Source organism: Peromyscus californicus, unplaced genomic scaffold, assembly GCF_007827085.1.
Source record: "Peromyscus californicus insignis strain IS unplaced genomic scaffold, ASM782708v3 Scaffold_9__1_contigs__length_137607984, whole genome shotgun sequence".
Taxonomy (NCBI): domain Eukaryota; kingdom Metazoa; phylum Chordata; class Mammalia; order Rodentia; family Cricetidae; genus Peromyscus; species Peromyscus californicus.
This window is the reverse complement of record NW_026294617.1, coordinates 98564043-98582532: the sequence shown is the minus strand read 5'-3', so window position 1 is coordinate 98582532 and position 18490 is coordinate 98564043. Positions and strand designations below refer to the sequence as shown.

General features: G+C 45.8%; 1 protein-coding gene and 1 long non-coding RNA gene across 3 annotated transcripts in view; one reads left to right on the top strand and one right to left on the bottom strand.

Moving 5' to 3' along the window:
* Positions 1 to 18490, top strand: part of Slc44a3 (solute carrier family 44 member 3) — a 76815-nt gene that overhangs the window by 23076 nt on the left and 35249 nt on the right. For both annotated transcript variants that reach the window (XM_052731734.1, XM_052731733.1), the window contains exons 8-10: positions 176 to 300; positions 1032 to 1218; positions 13198 to 13363. In XM_052731734.1, the coding sequence (XP_052587694.1) occupies positions 176 to 300; positions 1032 to 1218; positions 13198 to 13363 (478 nt within the window). The remainder of the gene's footprint in view (positions 1 to 175; positions 301 to 1031; positions 1219 to 13197; positions 13364 to 18490) is intronic.
* LOC128106327 (uncharacterized) overlaps positions 1 to 18490 on the bottom strand; it is a 90470-nt gene that overhangs the window by 65204 nt on the left and 6776 nt on the right. The gene's annotated exons all lie outside the window — the stretch shown is intronic.

Here is an 18490-nt window from a genome sequence, read left to right as displayed (position 1 = left end):
CTCCAAAACATCTGGGAATTTAGAACCTACTGTTTGAACAGGATCACTGGGTCAGAAGTGGCTAGACTCGTGTGTGTGTGTGTGTGTGTGTGTGTGTGTGTGTGTGTGTGTGTGTGTGTGTAAGGGAGGAGTGGGTAATCTCAGGCCATATGCCTGCTATCACTTTGTTTTCTAGTTGTCTGCGGCGTCTTATGGTGGTTGTATTATGACTACACCAACGACCTCAGCACAGAATTGGACACGGAGAGGGAGAACATGAAGTGCATGCTGGCCTTTGCCATCGTCGCTACGGTCATGACGGTAAGACAAGCCCTTCCGAACGCTGGTTGAGTAAGCCACCATCAGCTCTGAATCCAAGTTACTGAATTGCAGCCAAAAACAACTTGGATGTTCCAGAAGACTTAACGCTCCAGAGGTCACAGGACGCGGCCTCAGGGAGAACAGTGTCAGGAGGGGGTTGAGGTCAAGGAGTTTGTGGTAGATAAAGAGATAGTTAGACGTGGGAGATTGGTGATAACCAAGACAAACCAAAATGCTTGACCAGGAAGAGAAGGCTGGATGATACGGGGGGATTCTGGTTTCCTTGAGATTCTTATAACTATTTCTATGTGGAGGAGAAACCCAGTCAAGAAGGCATACATAGCAAGTAGCTTTGAGACGTTGTCATTTTATGTCACACTCATATTCTCTTGCCTGTTGGCAGCCCATCTCTGGCATGTGGCATGTAGGTGGGAAAAGAGAAGTTTTTTTTCCTTGACCTTTCAAGAGCCTTATTCTCACCTTTGAACTCTGACTGGCTCCTTTAGGCAGGGACTTGGCCTTGTTCACTGTTGTGACTGTGAGATCTCACACAGGGGCCAGTACATAGTAGGGGCTCAGTCAGGGCTTGGGAGTTGATCTACTCAGTTACAACAGAAGTAATGAGTATCTTCCAAGAGAGCCGCTTGAGGTCAGTTAGACACTCCTGTTTCCAGCCCCACCCAGCCCCCTCTCTGCTCTGCAGTGGTTTGCTCTGGCCTCTCTCTCAACAGGCAGTTCTCCTCCTCTTGATTTTCACACTCAGAAAGAGAATGAAATCGGCAGTTGAGCTTCTCCAGGTGACAAATAAAGCCATCAGCAGCTGCCCTTTCCTGCTCTTCCAACCACTGTGGACATTTGCCATCCTCATTTCCTTCTGGGTCCTCTGGGTGGCTGTGCTGCTGAGTCTGGGAACTGCCGGTAAGTGGCGCCATTTTAGAACTGACAGCCTGTTCCTGTGAGCACCAAACCTCTTTTGCAACCAGAGGCATCTGGTGATGACAGTGATAGATCCAGGGGCTCTGTCACAGAGGAACTCTTTTGTGCTGGCCTTGGAAAAGCTGGGTTTCATGAGTTAATAAATTCAGTCAGGCTTGAAAACTTAGGTGACACTATAATATGAACCAAAGCTCACAGGAAGACTACTGTTAAATGTCTTCAGGTTTAGGGCCGGAGAATATAGCTCAGTGGGTAGAGACCTTCCCTAGCAAGCATAAAACCCTGGATTTCATCCCAGCACCTCACAAACTGAGTGAAATGGCACATGCTTATAACATTAGCATTCCAGAAGTGGGGACAGGAAAATCACAAGTCCACGGTCATCCTTGGCTACTTAGTAAGTTTGAGCCAGCCTGGGCTGCATGAAACCCTGTCTCAAAACAAACAACAACAAAAAGTCTCCAGGTTTAAATCTTCTCCAAGGTAATTTGCCAGCTCCTGACAAATCAGTACTTCACAGATGACATGGAATCCAGGGAAGACTCTGCTAAGTGAGTTGGTTCCAGCAAGGCCAGCTTAAGTTTAAAACAAGTACATGTGGACGTTCAGATTGCTTTGGTTTTGAAAGGGACACTCTGCAGCCTTTATTCTCCTGGCGTATCCCAAGACTGCTTCTCCACCAGGGGTCTTTCTCAGAATCAGTTTCACTCCTGTACCACACCAATATGTGGGTCCCACCTTCAGGGATTCTGATCTTATTTGATTTGGGGTAGGACAAATGTAGGTGGGTGGGTGGATGGATGGATGGATGGATGGATGGATGGACAAATTTGGTATAGATATAAAGATATATTTTTTGCTGGGTGGTCATGGCATTCTCCATTAATCCTAGCACTTGGGAGGCAGAGGCATGCAGATCTCCATTTGAGACCAGCTTGGTCTACAGAGTGAGTTTCAGGATAGTTAGGGCTATACAGAGAAAGCCTATCTTGAAAACAAATAAATATATAAATATATAAACAAAATATATATTTTATCATGCTAATAGGGCATTCATATGCTACATCAGTGTCATTCAAAGTGCTGTCTAAAACGGTGCCGAAAGCTTATGCCTAGGCATATCACCCGTTGTTGCCTTCACTGAGAACTTCTGCTATGAGAAGAAAAGGGAGGACCCTAGAGAGATAGTGCTGTCTTGCAACCACAAGGACCTGACTTTGATCACCAGAACCCAACAGACAGAGAGAGTCAGATCAGAGGCTCACTGGTTGGGGGATAGCCTGCCCTACTGGTCAAGTTCTACTGGTCAATTCCAGACCAGTGAGAGGCACTGTCTCAATAATGAATTAGATACTGCCTGAAGAGTAACACCTGAGGTTGCCCTCTGGCTTCTATACACACCTGCACACATGTGCTCCTGCATAAACATGTACACACACAAATACACACACACACACACACACACACACACACACACACACACACACACACATCAGCTGGAAGAAATAACATGCTCAGTGGTGACCTTCATTCAGCTGAAGGCCCTGCATCCTTGCAGACTGGTACCAACCAGTGTGAGGACCAGCAGCAGGTCAGCGGGCCACAGTCCTGAAAATGCTTTGACTTTGCTCTTCGATTTGGTGATAGCCCAGATTGACACTCTGTGGCAGGTACAAGCAGTGAGTTACTTTATAAGACTGTTGCCAGGCAGACAAGAGCAGGAACAGACGCCACATCAATGAGGCTGGTGCAGTTCCCTAATATGTTATCAAGTGTATCTTCTCCATTCAGTGAGGCAAAAATACATGCTCTTGCATGATGTCTACAATACAGACGCAGGCCCACGTCACAGAACAACTTCAGAGTAGGAGTTTCTTTTAAACTCGGTTCTCTTCCCTCTCCTCTGGAATTAAGTGATCCTACAGAATTAAGATACTCACAGGTCCTTGGAAGCCACAGCCCTGTGAGACCCATATGTTCAGCTCTGGGGATGCTGGAGGAGCAGCCTCTTCTGGAGGTCTCTAAAGGCCTCTAGGGAATGTCCAATAACCACCCAGAGAGGAACCTGGGTCAAGAAGATAGACTATGATAATCAGAATGAGCTTTGTCTAGAAAGGAAAGAAAACTGAAAGATGTCAGGTAACGTACACAAGATCCCAATGCCTTCTTCTTCCACAACCTCTGCTCTTTCTTGCCACGTCATAGTTGAGAGGACCACTTGGGCTCCAACCGTGGTGTCTCACTTTAGCCTTTAGGAAAGTGGCAGGAAGGAAGATGAGCATCCTTCCTCAGAAGTCACAGGCAACACAGAACTCTACCCACCCCCAATGGCCAGCTCCAAGGGACATGCTAACACCTACCTGCTAAGGAGGTTGGGAAATGAAGTTTCCATTCGGCCAGCCATGCATAGTTCAAAACTTACAGGACTATGACCCAGAGGGAGGAGAACCTCTACTACATCAGTACTTGAGAGGGATGGACACTGAGAGCCTTTCTCTAGCTCACTAGCTCAAGGTAGGCTCAGCGCAGTCAGAAGGCAGAGCAGGGGCTGTGTGCACAAAGAGGAGAAGCCAGCCATGTGCTGAAAGGCCCTCAGCTGACTCCACACCAGGTCGTTTCTGACATTCTCCTCCTCCAGCACTACAGTCCCCTTGTAACTTGTCTGCCATTCTCAAGTTTAAAGCGAGAAAATTAAAGATCCAGTAAGTCACCCGTTGATAATCACGCAGCGAGTACAAGCCAAGGCTCTCTGCTTCAAAGCTCTCTCGAATGGCGCCTCCACACTTTCCACTACTGACCTCACTTTCCGAGTGAAGCACCGACCCCACGGTGCAAGTGAGTAGGCTGGAAATTGCCGGAATATCAGAAACAAATGGAGCAAATATAGACTCAGTGCAGGTTGAGAGAATCCCAGGAGAGGGCCTGGTCTCAGGCAAGAAGGAAAAAACCCGGTCCTGAGAGTTGACGGTGACATTGTGGAGTTACTGCTCCAAAGCTGACTTGAGATTGAACTGCTAACTTGGTAACTCGTGACATTCTCCTCCATGGGCCCAACAACAGTGCATTGACAGCCTCAGTCACAAGGACCCAGAGTGAAGGCAGGGAGGCAGGAGGCCATTCTTTGGTTGAAGGTAGCCTGTTTTTCCACAGCCACTTCATAGGACCACATGTCAGAGTATGATAGTTCTCTGTTAGTACAAGAACTCAGGGGGGCATGGATGAGAGGAGCCTGGGGGGAAGGAAAAGAAAGCTGAGAGTCTAGAACCGAATATGGCTCTCTGGATAAGCTGGTTTTTTGCCTTCCCAGCAGAGCAGGCACTACAAAGAGTTACCCTTGCCCTCGCAGCTGTAGTCCAGGATCATGGACTCTCTCAGGCCACCTGACCCTCCTTTCTACATACTCATGGGCTGTCCAAGAGCACAAAGTCCCTTTTGTTCCCCAAGATCTCTTCATTCAGTGTCAGTGGCTTGGCTCTGGGCCAAGCAGGCCAGCAACTGCATCGACAACGTTTGACTCTAGGAAGATGCCCCCGCTGTGCCTGTGAGAAGTGAGAGCAGCTTCCACATCTTGGGAAAGGATGCTTGTCAGAGGACGCAGGTGGACAGTGCCCGGTGTCTCTTTGTGTCATTTAATGTCCTCTCAGGCAGTGATCTGAGAGGACAGCATCTCTCTGTGTCCTACAGTGAAGGTGTGTGTGTGTGTTGTGGGGTGTATCCTCAGCAGGTAAATATTTATGAGTTTTCTTTGGGGACTGGTGGTTGAATAAGTTAATAATTTAATGTGCAAAAAATGCAGTGAACTTTGGTGGGTCATGTTTCCTCATGTGAGCTGATTCTCTAGTGACTTCATTCATCTGTTCACTAGTTCACAAGTTGTGGCGTTTGGGGGATCATCTCAGCAGAGCATATGAACATCCGGGCAGCAGTAACATCTCGTAGTCCGTTAGGACCTGTCTACTAACTAATCCAATGAAGTAAAGAGCCGGCTGTGATGGTGCATACCTGTCACTCCAGGAAGGACACTCAGGAGGCTAAAGCTGGGAGGTCAGGAACTCAAGGATCTCCTGGGCTACAAGGAGAGAACCTGCCTTTAAAAACCAAAGTCAAAACCAAACAAAAAGCAAAAGTCATAGTTACCTTAGGAATCAAGCACACGCTGTTGGTGAGCAGAAAAGAGCCCAGATGATCTGGGTGGCAAGAGATCACTACAGTGGTCTAGAAGCCCAGAGTGGAGAACAATAGTGAGGGGGGTATTTCCAGGTCCACATGGTGGCTGAAAGGGCAGTCACAGCCATGTACACAGTGCGCTTGGAACAGACACTCGGCTACTCTTGGAGAGGAGGCAGCAGGCTCAGACAGGGTTTCCCATCAAAGGCCCTGAGGTCCAGGCTGCTTCAGATTTCCTGGGGAATCAGTTCTCTGTGCTGTCCATGGGAGGCTGAGCTGGAGGAGAGCTTTGCCTTGCAAATGAAGGGCCGTATGTTGTTGCTGTTGCTGTTGTTGTTGTTAGGAATTAGCATTGACTAAGGAATATCTCACACTGGTCTCAGCCACACTCATTATTTGGTCCCCCTCTGCTGTGCCTGGTGGATTTGAGAACACAGTATCCAAGAAAATTATCAGGGATCTAGAAGACGATTGAAGTCATTTCACTGAGCCTGCCGATGGCCAGCCTTGTCTTGGGAACAGAGTGAGGAAGAGGGGAGAGTCTGCAGTGGCTTTCAGAAGTTCAGGTCATTTCATTGCTGCAGAAAAAAGCCATCCTCATGGGTCACTCTGTGCCTTGCTCCAGTGAGATCTGACCTAGAACCCACTCCCTTTCCCAACTCTCACCCCAGCTCTCCACCACCAACTGCTTCAGAAGCTAGGCATTCTTAAATTTGTTTCCAGTGTTCTATTTCATGGATGATAGTCTACAAATTTCTTGGGCATGTAAACTTGAGTATTTCTTGTGTATTGTTCTCATATACTTCCTTCTTTCGGTAAATACTGATTGTCTGCCTAGTATGTGCTCATCTCTCGAGATGTATTATGTGTGCCTACTATGGGCTTTGGGTACTTGAAATAGAGCAGTAAGCCAATAGTCCCATTCTCCAGCAAGAGGGGTAAATATTGTATGTCTCAAGGTGCTCATTACTATGAAAAAGATGTGTTGCTGTCTTAGTGAAGGTGTCTATTGCTATGATAAAACACCATGACCCAAAGCAACTTAGGGAGGAAAGGGTTTATTTGGCTTATGCTTCCACATCACTGTCCAATATTGAAGGAAGTCAGGACAGGAACTCAAACAGGGCAGGAACCTGGAGCTGATGCAGAGGCCGTGGAGGAGTGCTGCTTACTGGATTACTCAGCCTGCTTTCCTAGAGCACCCAAGGTCACCAGGCCAGGGTGGTACCTTCCACGGTGAGGTGGACCCTCACACATCAATCATCAATCAAGAAAATGCACCCACAGGCCAATCTGGTGGGGGCATTTTCTCAGTTGAGATTCACCCTTTAAAATGAGTCTAGCCTGCCCAGCAGTGGTGGTGCACGCCTTTAATCCCAGCACACTCGGGAGGCAGAGGCAGGCAGATCTCTGTGAGTTGAGGCCAGCCTGGTCTCCAGAGTGAGATCCAGGACAGGCACCAAAACTACACAGAGAAACCTTGTCTCAAAAAACCAAAAACAAAAACAAAAACAAAAACAAAAACAAAAAAAAAAAAGATGAGTTTAGCTTGTGTCAAGCTGACATAAAACTAACCAGCATAGTCGTCATCCACAAGTATAAGAACATTAAGGAGAGGGGAACTCTCTTACTACACACCTTACTAATGCGTAGTTGGCTTTTTTTTCTTTTGGGGGGCCACCACCCAGCTCCCAAATCAAGACATGGAGGCTTCTTATTCTTTGTTACAAATGCCTGGCCTCCGCTTAGGCCTGTTTCTAGCCAACTTTTCTGACTTAACTTAAATTATCCTGTTTCTCTTTATCTATGTTTTGCCTTGGAGCTTTTTAACCTTTCTTTCCTTCTTTCTGCATGTCTTACTTTCCTGCTTCCTCTGTGGCTGTTAGCTGGGTAGCTCAGTGGCTGGCCCCTGGTGTCCCAGTCCTCATTTCCTTCTCCTTTTCTCCTCCCCTCTTTTTCTCCCTCATTCTTCTTGCCTAGATTTCTCCTCCTATTTATTCTCTCTGCCCACCAGCCCCTCCTATCCTTTCTCTGCCTAGCTATTGGCCATTCAGCTCTTTATTAGACCATCAGGTGCCTTACGCAGACAAGGTGAAACAGATGCAACACATCTTTACATAATTAAACAAATGCAGCATGAACAAAAGTAACACACATCTACAGTTAAAATAACAGTCTGCAGCACAGACAAATAAAACACATCTTTGCCTGGTTATAATATTCCACAGCAGACATGTTTGTTCTTTCTCTGTCTCTTGGCTCAGTGTGCTACATCAGAATGGACATTAAAGACAATGACATTTTCCTCTTAATTTCCCTAATTTTCCTGCAGCCAGAGCAGAGGCAGAAGCTAGGCTGGGGGGCTCAGAAGGCCACAGAGTCAATGGGACCTGTGGGCCAGTTTTCTAGAAAAGCTGCAAGAAAAATACACAGAACATTTTAGAAAACTGAGCCTTTTGAATTGTGTCTGCTCCTTTGGGGAAACTGTCCTATCTGGTTGGTCTGTCTTTCTTACGAATCTGCCATTTACAATGATCAGTTTACCACTATAGTCTCTTAAAATGCTTTAAAATGTGCCAATAACGTCAAGGCTACTGCTAGGTATGTAATGAATTCTATCCAGGTTATTCTAGTGTGTTTCAGAGATCTAGAAAGTTGCCTCAAACATCTTTATAGAATATCTTGGTGATTGGAATAATGTCTCTGCTCTTCCAGAGGACCTAGGTTCAATTCCTAACATCCAGATGGCAACTCACAGCCATCTGTAATTCCAGTTCCAGGGGACATGATACCTTCTTTTGGCCTCCACAGGTGCAGGTGTGCACATATATGCACACAGACACAAATGCAGGCAAGACACCCATACACATAAAATTGAAGTTAAAAAATAGAACATGTCCTTTGAAGAGTGTCCACTGATCTCTACATCCATCCACTAATTCAACATTTACTGTGAGCTAAAAATCCTGAGCTGAGCAGTGGTGGTACACACCTTTAATCCCAGCACTTGGGAGGCAGTGACAGGCAGATCTTTGAGGTCTAAGCCAGCCTTGTCTACAAAGTAAGTTCCAGAACATCCAGGGCTATAGAGAGAGAAACTCTGTCTTGAAAAAAAATTCTATTAAAATATGTGGACAATGTAGCTTTCCTTCTCAGTTAGAAGACAGGAAAACACACAGGGAGTGAAGTAAGCAAATGACGTACTAATTGGTAAGAGGTATGGAGAAAAATGACTCAGAGGAAAAGAACTGTAAATGTCTGAGGAGACAGGAACTCAATTTTTAATTTGGCCATAGGGTTAGTGTTAGGGCTAGGGTTGAGCAAAAGATACTTGAACAAAGACTTGAAAGCGGTGTAGACAGGGCCACAAGGCTGACTTAAGGAAGGAAAATTGTCCCAAGTAGAAGACCGTAAAGAAGACGGGGTTCTGGGGCACAGGAAGGAAGCACATTTGGCTAGAATGGTGTCATTAAGAGAGCAGACCGAGGGGTTGGGGATTTAGCTCAGTGGTAGAGCACTTGCCTAGCAGGCGCAAGGCCCTGGGTTCGGTCCTCAGCTCTGAAAAAAAAATTAAAAGAGAGAGAGAGAGAGAGAGAGAGAGAGAGAGAGAGAGAGAGAGAGAGAGAGAGAGAGAGCAGACCGAAGTCAGAGAAGGCATGAAGTCAAATCCTGGGGATGTGAGGTGGGAAGTTCGGAGAACAGAAACATGACCCGATGTTCATTTTAATGCATTTATGCAGGATGGAGAGAGATGGTGGTGCGTGGCTACTAGGTCTTTGCACTGCAATGTCACATACTGTTTCCTACAACGACTTTAGAATGAGTAGCATTTGCTGGTGCAGCAGATGAAGGCCAAAGAGCTGGCCACGGCTTTGGGTTGTTTTGTCTTTTCTCTAACTTCAGCCGCTGGAGGATGAGATGGGAATTAACAGAGATGGGGCAGAAAGTTCAGAGGGGCACTTCTTAAGCAGAAATTAATTTGGGAAGTTATTTTTTTAACAACTAGATAGATATTTCTAGTAAGCAATGGGTCTGAAGTTCAGAAGGAATGTACAAGCAGTATTTGGGAGGAGATGAAGGATTGTGCTTTGAGACATTTCAGTGTTAAGACATCCTAGAAGGCTGGGGCTTAGCTTAGTGGTAGAGCACTTGCCTAGATTTGCTCTTGAAAATAAATAAATGGGTTCTGGAGAAAAGGAGGGACAGCAAGGGGGGCTGAGAGTGAAGGCTGGGGGTAGGTGACGAGAGTGATATTCTGGAAAAGGGTTTCCAGGGCCTGTGAGCGGTTCCGTGTCTAAGCTAAGAATGGAGATCTCAGCATTGGTTTCTTACAGCACCTCAGAGGTCAGTCTATTGTAATTGTTGTAGATGAGGGGGAAGGAGGCCATGATTGGAGCCTCTTAACAGAAGGGAGGAGGAGGATAGGAATTAGAAAGATCTAGTATAGACGGTCAATCGGGAGGGATTGGACTGTGAAAGAGCCAAGGAAGCAGTCCAGAGTCGATTTGTTTTAATGGAGAGGAGTTGAGAATGGCCTAGGAAAGGGAGTATTTTGATGGAGAAGAGCAGAATTGTGAAGACGACTTTTCAAGGGTGTGGGAAAGAGTGGGATCTAATGGCAGAGTTGGCCTCGGGCTCAAGGGCAGCTTACCCTTTCAAGGGCCGAGGTTAAATTCTGGACACATTGATAAATATGCATGGGGAACAGGCAGGACTGAGGTCTTCCAACTGCCTCATTTTTCTTAGAGCAACAGGAAGTGAAGTTATTGGCTCTGTGGTTGGAGGAGAGATTATAAAGCAGTTGTCGGGAAGACTAGATGAGCAAACCAACATGGCCACCTGTTAAGTCCTCAGAGTCTCAGAGGAGGCATCTTCTGGTTTTCTTTCACATATTCCATTTTTCCTGCTAATAGCTAATGTCCATCAAAATGCCAGCGTGCGGTAGGTGTTCAATAAGTGTTTAATTTCAGCATTGGGATCATATTACCCATAACTCATTTGTAGTTAACCATGCATCACGCTTTATTCTTAGCACCTTATCGGTTTATTATATTTGCAGGTGGTGGCTGCTTGTGTCACATTTAGATTCAGGAAGAGATGCAGTCAAGTTACGAGAGAATGCGAAAGCAGCTATTGCAATCCTTAGAGATAAGTGAAAACACAGATTTGCTTGTGGTTGGTCAGCTCCCCAACAGGCTCTTGCCCGCACCACCAAGGCCCATCCAGGAGAGGGCAGTCCTGCATGCATAAGCATTCCTGCCCCACCCTCAGGCTCTGGAACACTGACTGTGAAGGTTCCCAGGCTTTCAAGCCACAGTGCCTGATCCTTTAAGAGATTTATTTGCTTAAAGCAGTGGTTCTCTTGCAGTGATTTCCCCCCGGGTGGCATTTGGCATCATCTGGAGGTATTTTGAATCATCATAAATGGGGAGCAGAGGCAAAGTGTACTCCTGAACACCCACAAATCGATCAAACAATCACTCCGCTCTACAGGGAAAGAATCTGCTCCAAAGTGCCAACCAGTGCATTGAGAAGCTGAATAATCCTCTCTCAATGAACATCTGTAAACAACTCAGGAAAACTGCGACAGAGGAAGAAATACAAGGCACTCAGGGTGATGCAGATGGCTCCCTGGGTAAAAGCACTTGGTGTTCAAGCCTGACAACCCGTGTTTGGAACCCCAAAACCTCCTTAAAAGCTGGGACCTGGTAGCGCAAGCCTCCACAATCCCAGTGTGCTGTAGGGAAAGGGGAGACAGGTGGAGCTCCAGGAGTTCGTCAGCCTGCTGTAGGGAAAGGGGAGACAGGTGGAGCTCCAGGAGTTCGTCAGCCAGCTAACATAGCTTATGCAGCAGCAAAGAGACCGTCTCAAACAAGGCGGGAAGGCAAGGACTAAAACCTGAAGGCTGTCCTCTGACGGCCACATGCATGGCATGGCATGTATGCCCACACCCTCACACATGAGCACACCCAATTGCCCGCACACATGGGGTGAGTAGAGAAGATTCAGCACTTCGACCCACACAAATCTGTCAGAAAGAGCCTATGGGCTTTGCTTCTTTGGAAGATATCAAGTCTTTGAGTGGCCCTTTGAGTGGATCGATTTATCACTTCAGATGCTCCATGTGCTGGCTGTTGTCGCCAATGTGACAAGCTAGGAAATGTGTAGCAGTGACCATGCAGGGCAGCCAAGAGGGCAGATTGTCTTCTCAGCATCCATACCGGCCTTCTATCTGTGTGAGAAAAGTGATGCCACAAGCCCCCCCTTTATGTAAATATTCTCCACGTCCAAAACATAGTTTGCTACTGGGACTCATGGTCATGCTGCTTGTTCTCAGGCCCTGTGTACTTCAGATGGTTCAGAGTGCTGTCCTCAAAGCCTGCCGGCCTGATTCATCTAAAGGACTTTGTCATCATGAGGGGCCACTTCCTTGCATTTGGGAACGCTTTTCTGAAATACCAGCTTTGGAAAAAAACATAGGCATATTTCTGAATATGTGCCTCACCTGAAACACATCTCTTTCCAAGCCACAATGAGCTCAGCATTCAGTAGCTCAGTGTGGCTGTATCTCTGTAAAGCAAGCTACCCCACCGCCTCTCACAGTGGGAATCTTGTTCAGCAGAACTTAGAGAGGAAAGAGTGAAGATCAACCTCCTTCTGTGGTTTTGCTTCACACGTGACTATCTTCATCTCTTCCCTTTGTGCATGAACTCTGTTGTGAATGTCTAAAGGTGAAGGGATGGATGAACTGAACGTCTGTGTGTAGCTGCAACAAGAAGCATAAAGACATGTTTAAATCACAGGCAGGCTGCAGGTTTCACCAAAGACCAAAGTGCCTGCTTTCTTTATTTTAGTAGTTTATTTAAAGAGCTTATGAGAGAACATATAGAAATCAAGCATGGCCATGGAGCTGGGAGCTGGTTTACCAGTATCTACAGAGCTAATCCAAAGAATTCTTTAGGTTGGAGAAGAAAGGAGCAGTGGAACATTATTAATATGCCCTTACTGAACTTAATTTAATACAGTATTATACTCCTGAAATACAAGATAACAATAATACGATATCAATAAAGATAATGATAATTGTTATCACCCATGGAGGGATACTTCTGTGGGCCAGGCTTTATCTCAGAAGCTATCTGGATTATATCACTTCATGCTCAAACTACCTAGAGGAAGCTAGTACTCAGGCAAGACTAAGACTCCAAGAAACAATATAATGTGTCCCAGCTTTCCAAACACTAAGCTCCAAATCAAGGACCTCAGGCATCTTACATGCGCTAAGAGAGTTTGCTCTTACAACAAACTCTAAATGGAATCCCTTTGAGTAAATGAAGAATCTCCAGAGTCTCTTTTATGGAGTCTAAGTTCTTTGGTGAAGAGTTCTATAATACAGCCATAATATTTTTGTGTGTTTTTGTCAATGTAACCTATTTGGCCCACATCATATGAGGTGATGTAACAGAAAGTATACAGGGTAAGGTGTCCTTCTATTAATCATGAGACACCCCTAAAGTTAGACTCTTTGGAACCCATTTTCACACCTTCAAAGTAGAATGAATTTGAAAGTGTATGTCAAGTGTCTTACAAACTCCCTACAGTCACTGTCAATACTGCTCTTCGTTCTATTTAAATTCTCAAATATTAGTGTTTGCTGTATGAATTTAAATTTTACTTTGACATCTACATTTTGCATAGTGCCAATGACCAAGCATGAAGAAACACGGCCCGTTGATGCATCTTTCAAGATCAGGGAACTATTGGTGTAAAGCATGTTTGTATTTTAAATTTTAGGCACTGCCCAGGTGACGGAAGGTGGCCAAGTGGAATATAAGCCTCTTTCGGGCATTCGGTATATGTGGTGGTACCATTTAATTGGCCTCGTGTGGACTAGCGAATTCATCCTTGCATGCCAGCGGATGACTATAGCGGGAGCAACGGTCACTTGCTATTTCAACAGGTGAGTCCAGTCTTTGACGCCTGGGGTCTGTCTGCATGCTGCCGATTGTATATGCATCTCTGAAGACATCTGGGAGTTTTCACTCAACTCTTTAAAGGAGAGTAACAAGAATTAGAAAAACAAGCCAACAAAAAGATTAAGCTAAAATTTGGCCTAAAAGCTCATGGATGGGTCAGAAGTAGTCGGCCTTAAATCTCACACATTGCCAGGCTCTTTTGCTTGAACTAGAAAATATAGAAAGAAATCAAACAGCAAAGTAATCTTATCGCCTAGAACTAACAAATACCTAAAAGAAAGGGTTATAGTCTCCATTCTTACTGACTTCAGACTTTAAACATTTTTGATCTATTTTAAATACACTCCAGTAGCTATATCAACTATTTTACCTCTGTGAAATCAGAAGAATATTTACTGTAAACCATAATTCTTTTCCTTTGCATTAAGTACTAGTGAATTGATTACTCACTTCTGTATCTATAGCCCATTACCTCATGAAAATAATTGAGGACTCCTCCTCCTCCTCCTCCTCCTCCTCCTCTTCCTCCTCCTCCTCCTCCTCTACTCCCACCCCACCCCCACTCACATATACCTGAGCTCTTTGTATCTCTTGTGTGTGTAACTCTCCAGGGATTGTAGCCAGAAGAGCAGGCTCGGGACAATGACAGGGTTGGACTTGGAACAGGAAGTTTACTCCTGGTAGAGCTGACCCTCCTCTAGCCTCTCAGACCAAATGAGTAGATAAACATGAGCTTTCTGGGGTGAGAAAGCCAAGCAGCCATGATTCATACCACTGAACAGTTGCCTCCGGATGATAAAGAGCACTGTGGGTTTTTAATATGATGGTACCCTTTGGGAACCACATCATTAGGGACTCTGGAGGATCACAAAGGGGCTGCTGCCTTTGGTTGTCATTGAGAGCCTCCCAGCAGCTGGAGGTGGGAGCTGCTTGGCCTCCAGCAGGAAACACATATCTGTCCAGCCAAATTGGCCAGCAGGTAACATCTGTCTGACAGATTTATGTTATCATAGCATAACCAGACTAAAGCATTTACAGCAAGGGCTTGGATGCAGAGGTCCAGTGGTTCACGGGCATTGATCCCAGCCCTCCCTTCTCTCCACACTCCATCATGAAAGAAGTACAAAGGAGTAAATACACAGACTGTGAGAAATAGGAAAGCAATGGCAACAGATGAGAACCATCAGCCTTGAAACATGTGACTTTGGACGCTAACGCCAAAAAAATAAAATTCAGTCACGTGATGAAAACTGAAGACAGGATCCGCCCCAGCGGGGAAAAGCTAGGTCGGCTTGTGCGTGCAGGCTGTGTGCAGACATGCAAAGAAGATGCTGGCTGCATGCAGAAGCCAGAGGCAGGAAGTCAAGTATAAAATGTGCTTCCAGCCCAGCCAGATGGCCGGGCAGGTGACAGCGCCTGCCATGAAAGCTTGGTAACCTGAGTTTGATCCCCAGAACCCATGCTAGAAAGAGACACCTGACTTCCGGAAGCTGTCCTCCAACTTGCACCAGTGCATTCCCGGGCCCTCACGCTTACATAAACACAGCATATGGATAGATGCACAACAATAATAAGTACAAATTTAAAAGCAAATAAATACAAAATAAAATGTGCTTCCAAAGATGCTAAGTCTTCAACCCCTAGACCCTTCCTCCATATAGAGAGAGGACGCCTTTACTGTCCAGGACTATAACCCAGAGAGGGTCTGCTCATGAGGTGTCCAGCACAGCTGAGGCTGGGGCAATGCTGTGTGCTGAACCAGGGAGAGCAAGCAGAAGACTACGTGCTGATTGGTGAGGACCCCATCACCATCACACCCCACATTCCACAGCTCAGTTCCCAGGATCTTGGCAGCCAGGTTGGTGCTCTAAAGGGGGGAAGCTTTCTAATTCAAGTCAGGTGCCACAGGAGCCCCTGGTGAAGTTGACTTCCAGACTCCTACCCCAGCAGTGGCGCTCCCCCGTCAATAAGCAGTCTCTCTGACACAGAGCATCCAAGGGTGTGTGAACTGCTCATTAGTGCTTACGGTGCATCCGAAGAAAGTGAAAGGGATTAGACACCAAACGAAAGAAATTTAGGGGAAACAGACACAGTGCAAGCTGCAAAGGAACCCGGGGACAGTGACCATAATACTGTCACAGAGAACAAAGAATGTGAGCCCATTAACTCAGACTCCACACATAAAAATGAATATGGAGAGAACAAGGCAGACCTTTTAATAATCAGCTCTTTCAAAACTAGGAATTGTCTATTGAATGCTTAAACTATGAAGCTGAAGAATTCTTCTAGAAAGTTGAACAAAAAGACAAATGGGAAAATAGGAGGAGGGATAAAATGTTAGGGTTATTTAGGAAACCCACCATCTCACTAATACAGTTTTAGAAAGAGCAAGCAAAAAAAAATATTTTGGGGAGCAGGGTCTCGTGTAGCCCAAGCATCGAACTCGCTGTGTTACTGAGGGTCACCTTGATCTCCCGACCTTCTTGCGTCCTCCCCTGAAGGTCTGAGATTTTTCAGGCATACACTACCACACTGAAGTGTAGCATATACCGGGTGTGGTGGCACACGCCTTTAATCCCAGCACTCGGGAGGCAGAGGCAGGTGGATCTGAGTTCCTGGCCAGCCTGGTCTACAGAGCTAGTTCCAGGACAGCCAGGGCAACACAGAGAAACCCTGTCTCAAGAAAACAACAGCAACTATTAGAGAATGAAATTTTCAAAGAAACTTGGTCAGAGCTGAGGACGTAAGTTAGACATCTCCAGAAGCTTCTCAAAGAGAAAGAAAAAAGATCGGACAGGGGCTTGAGCATCAGAATCAAATCTGACCTTTGACATTCAGCAGCAACTCTGAACCCAAACACAGCAGAGCAGAACTGTCCAAACGTGTGTGCTCCCAGGGCCCTGACCTAGAGTTCTATACCCATTGCCACCATCGATCAATTAAAGGTCACAAAATCCCCAAAGATTTCCCGGGCACATCCTTTCCAGGAAGGATGTTTCCACTGAATGTCATGAGTAAGCCAGGGAGGAAAAGGGGTTTCCGAAAATGAGCAGCCTGTAGAAAGAAGCCGGGGGAGTCCCTGGGAAGGTAACAGTGTTGCAAGTGTTAAAACAAGAAGTGGAGCGGAAGGCTGAGTGGGAGACCAGTGACTGCATGAGGCTGTCTCTGGGCAAAGACAGGGCCGAGACGGGAACGGATGTGCTTAAACACGTTGAGATTTACACTCGGGCTCAGTGTTGAGTGGAGCCCAAGGGACACAGAGCAAATAAAAAAATGTCATACAAGTATGAACTCCAGGAAAACCCTAAAGTTGTACAGAAGAGGAAATATAGCTGGATGGTGCTACTTGGATCAGATGGGAATATTCTTCACAGTATATTTGTTTTATTTATGTACTAATGATATGAACGCTAAGCATTAACTAAAAAAAAAAAACAAAACAAAAAAACAGTGCAATTGAGGAGGAGTGGGAAGATGAGGGCATGGAGTGGGGAGGTTAGGCTGAACAAGAAAAAAAAGCTGAACCTGCTGCACGGGACATCAGTAGGCAGTATACAAAACTGAGAAATTAAAAGGGCCTGAATGGATGGCTCAATGGAAGAGCACTTGCCTGGAATGCCTAAGGTCCCAAGTTCAATCCTCAACACCAGAGAAGAAAGTGGATAGGATGCCATAGAAAAAAAAAAAAAAGCGAGTCTTAAGAACCTACAGTTTTAAATCAGGGAGGAATGTTCCAGAAGAAACAGCCAAACTAGCATCCCTAGGGAGGGAGAATTAAGGACAGGTGAAGCAAACGGCTGTTTTCTTTAAGCCTGCCAGCACTATTTAGTTTTTTAATTATTACTTTTATTAAAAACTAATTTAGGGCTGGAGAGATGGTTCAGAGGTTAAGAGCACTGACTGTTCTTCCAGAGGTCCTGAGTTCAATTCCCAGCAACCACATGGTGGCTCACAACCATCGGCAATGAGATCTGGTGCCCTCTTCTGGCCTGCAGGAATACATGCAGGCAGATTACTGTATACAAAATAAATAAATAAATCTTAAAAAAAAAAAAACTAATTTAAAATAAAGTACATAAATGAGTTGAAGACATGGCTCAGTGGTCACAAATATTTGCTGCTCTTGCAGAGGACCCAGGTTCGACCCCCCAAACTCACATCCAGCAGCTCACAACAGCCTGCAACCCCGGCTCCGGGGAGCCAGCCCCTCTTTTATTCTCCAGTAGGCATCTACATACATGTGGCAGACAATGCGTAGACATACGCATAAACTAAAAATAGAAATCTAAAATAAAATGCGTGACATTTTTTTTTTTTTAGCACTACAGTTACTTAATTATTAGTCTTCTTAGCCAGGCATGGTGGCACACTCAGAAGGCAGAGGCAGGAGGATCATCACATCTGAGGCCAGCCTGGTTTACAGAACAAATTCTAGACCAACGTGGACTATATGGAGAAACCCTGTCTCAAAACAAACAGGAAGAGTGGACCGTCTGCTTCGCTGTGAAACCACGAGGGCTGTCCTCACCAACAGCTCACAGTTCTTCCAGGCTGTGTTTTGACAGACATAATCACTCGCACTGACCGCGGTCATGTTTTAAGCTTCAAGCGGACTGAAGAGTTTATAAAGAGGCCACTATGTACCAACCTGTGGGCAACTCTAAAACTTACCTTTAAAGATCATTTTGTGGAATGTAGAAACGGCTCAGCAGTTAAGAGCACTGGTTGCTCTTGCAGAGGACCCAGGTTCGGTTCCCAGCACCCTCATGGCAGTTCACAGTAACTCCAGTTCCAGGAGACCCTACACACTTTCTGGGCATACACTTGATAGGCATATATGCAGGCAAATACTCATACACATAAATAAACATAAATACATCTTTAAAATACAAACAAGCATTCGCTGGAGAGGGCATCGATAGAGACTCTCTTTGGGAAGCCAAGAGCACATGCCTGGGCTCTCAGCCCTGGGGAAGATCGGGAGTTTACACCCTTAGTCAAGGAGGAGGCTGCATAGTTTGAGGCTAACCTGGGCACCAGACCCTGTCTCAAAGAAGGCAGTGGGCGGGGATAGTGGGGAGCAAGGGAGACGACTCAGCAGATAAAGTGCT